The sequence below is a fragment of the Bison bison genome, unplaced genomic scaffold (genome assembly GCF_000754665.1).
Source record: "Bison bison bison isolate TAMUID 2011002044 unplaced genomic scaffold, Bison_UMD1.0 scf7180017864266, whole genome shotgun sequence".
NCBI lineage: Eukaryota > Metazoa > Chordata > Mammalia > Artiodactyla > Bovidae > Bison > Bison bison.
In genome coordinates, this window is record NW_011494838.1 from 886,249 (window position 1) to 889,006 (window position 2,758).

The 2,758-nt window shown below is 63.2% G+C and overlaps 1 protein-coding gene across 1 annotated transcript in view; it reads left to right on the top strand.

The window, feature by feature from the left end:
- Positions 1 to 2,758, top strand: part of TPO (thyroid peroxidase) — a 35,878-nt gene that overhangs the window by 18,328 nt on the left and 14,792 nt on the right. Inside the window, exons 8-10 of the mRNA XM_010848439.1 lie at positions 64 to 570; positions 1,920 to 2,175; positions 2,693 to 2,756. Coding sequence (XP_010846741.1) covers positions 64 to 570; positions 1,920 to 2,175; positions 2,693 to 2,756 — 827 coding nt within the window. The remainder of the gene's footprint in view (positions 1 to 63; positions 571 to 1,919; positions 2,176 to 2,692; positions 2,757 to 2,758) is intronic.

Genomic DNA, 2,758 nt, shown 5'->3' on the forward strand with positions numbered 1-2,758 from the left:
GGGCGCCTAGCGCCTCTGGGGAGGGGCCCGGGACGCGCGCTAACCCGACTCCCGCTCCCCCAGCTGCCCGCGAACGCCGCGGGCCCCGCCTGTCTGCCGTTTTACCGCTCCACGGCCGCCTGCGGCACCGGGACCCAAGGCGCCTGGTTCGGCAACCTGTCTTCCGCCAACCCGCGCCAGCAGATGAACGGGCTGACCTCGTTCCTGGACGCGTCCACCGTGTACGGCAGCTCGGCGGCCTCGGAGCGGCGGCTGCGGAACTGGACGAGCGCCGAGGGGCTGCTGCGCGTCAACGCGCGCTACCGGGACGCGGGCCGCGCCTTCCTGCCCTTCGCGCCGCCGTCCGCGCCCCCCGCTTGCGCGCCCCAGCCCGGCGCGCCCGGAGCCCGCGCACCCTGCTTCCTGGCCGGCGACGGCCGCGCCAGCGAGGTCCCCGCCCTGGCGGCCCTGCACACACTGTGGCTGCGGGAGCACAACCGCCTGGCCACCGCGCTCAAGGCCCTCAACGCGCACTGGAGCGCGGACACCGCCTACCAGGAGGCGCGCAAGGTGGTGGGCGCGCTGCACCAGGTGCGCGCAGGGGCCTTGTGAGCTCCACCCCTGGGTGCGCGCGGGGCTGCGTGGGCCCCCGGAGCGAGATTTACACCCCCCCACTTCTGAAACACTGGGGCCCTGGCGCCCCCGTGGAAGCCCCGCATCCCTTGGGAGGATGATTATCCCTCTGGCGGTGATTGTTCTGCCAGAGACCGCGGCCGCCGCAGCCATAGTAACGCACTGCGCACCAGTGCTCCCCGGATGCCAAGACCATTCTAAGTGCTCAGGGGCCAGGGAGGGGTTTAACTCATTTAATCCTCATGGCACCCCTTTGAGGGGGATCCACCGATTACTGTGATTTACTTCGGAGACAATGGAGAAAATCAAAAGGAAAAACAATCTGTATGAGATTTGCAAATTAGCAAAAAGATTGATTATGATATATATATATATTTTTGATTATGATATTTTAAACCTCAAATCCGGAGAAGGCAATGGCACTCCACTTCTGTACTCTTGCCTAGAAAATCCCGTGGACGGAGGAGCCTGGAAGGCTGCAGTCCATGGGGTCGCTGAGGGTCGGACACCACTGAGCGACTTCACTTTCACTTTCCACTTTCAAGTACTGGAGAAGGAAATGGCAACCCACTCCAGTGTTCTTGCCTGGAGAATCCCAGGGACAGGGGAGCCTGGTGGGCTGCCGTCTCTGGGGTCGCACAGAGTTGGACACGACTGAAGCGACTTAGCAGTAGCAGCAGCAAACCTCAAATCAGAGGATAGTGAATGGAGTGTCACGTTGGCCATTCTCACTTGAGTGATGTTGGAAAAAATTTCTTTCACCCGTCAGACACGTTTACTGAGTCCACTGGTCTCATGGGGCTGAGGCAGGGCCTTGTTTTAAGTCGGTGGTGTCTGCTTGCGGGTCTCTGATGTGGGTGCTCCTGCAGCAGACCCTGGACAGCAGCCCTTTAACCCCTCCGCGACCATGTAGATCTTGTGTTACAAAGGAGGAAGGTGGGTCTCGTCCAGATCCACACGGCGACCTCAACTTGGGATGGGCCTGCTCCTTGTCCGCCTTTAAGCCCTGGTAGCCCAGGCACTGAGGGCTCAGAGCAGAGGCCGCTGAGCCCCGCTGGGCCAGGCCTGGCCCGGAGGGCGTCTGGGGCTGTCTCTGACCCAACTCCACAAAGGCCGAGAACTCGGGAATGTATTTGGAACAGATACTGTTCCTACCTCCTGCTTCCCTGCCAGATGGCATGACCCCCAAAGACAACCCTGGGGGTGTGGCGGCCCCCAGGCTTGTGCAGGAAGGGAGCCCCTCCCCATGGCCCGGGCTGGGACCCAGGGTCTGGGCTGGGGTCCCAACAGCTCTCCCTTGTCTGCAGATCATCACGCTGCGCGATTATGTCCCCAGAATCCTGGGCCCCGAGGCCTTTGGGCAGCACGTGGGCCCCTACAGGGGCTACGACCCCAGCGTGGACCCCACCGTGTCCAACGTGTTCTCCACGGCCGCCTTCCGCTTCGGCCATGCCACCATCCATCCGCTGGTGCAGCGGCTGGACGCCCGCTTCCAGGAGCACCTGGGGCCCCGCCTGCTGCTGAGGGACGCCTTCTTCCGGCCCTGGCGGCTCCTCGAGGAAGGTGGGCACCCCTGGCCCACCCTGGAGAAGAGGAGCCGGGTGGCACCCTGCCTGCTGGCTGGATGCTCTTGAGAGAAGCAGTACAGCCAAAGCGTTTTTTAAACGACAAGCCCGGTTCATCAGACTCTCTCCCTGTCCTGGGTTTCCAGAACTCCCAGGCAGGGCCCTGGGCGCCCTCAGCCACCTGGGCTTCGTTCACTGGTCTGCACTTCAGACTCAGCGAGCGCTTCCTTCTGCTGTAATGTTGCTGTAGCTCAGAAACAGACACCGACGCCCTGCCCTGAGCCGCCACCCAGTCCCTTCCAATGCACATGGTGGTCGGGCTGTGGGGGTCCGGACGGGGGACTCCACCACCAGGCGGCACCCTAAGGGCCGGGAGACTTGGGGATCCCTGGGGGCGGTGGAGTTCCTGAGCTCATGAGAGACGTTTGTTCAGAAGCAGCCTAGTTCGCCATCGAGGCCTGGTTCTGTTTCCCGGACTCAGCTGAGGGCGCACCTTTCTTCTCTGCCTCCTCCAGGCGGGGTGGACCCCATCATGCGGGGTCTGCTGGCGAGACCGGCCAAGCAGCAGGTGCCGGACCAGC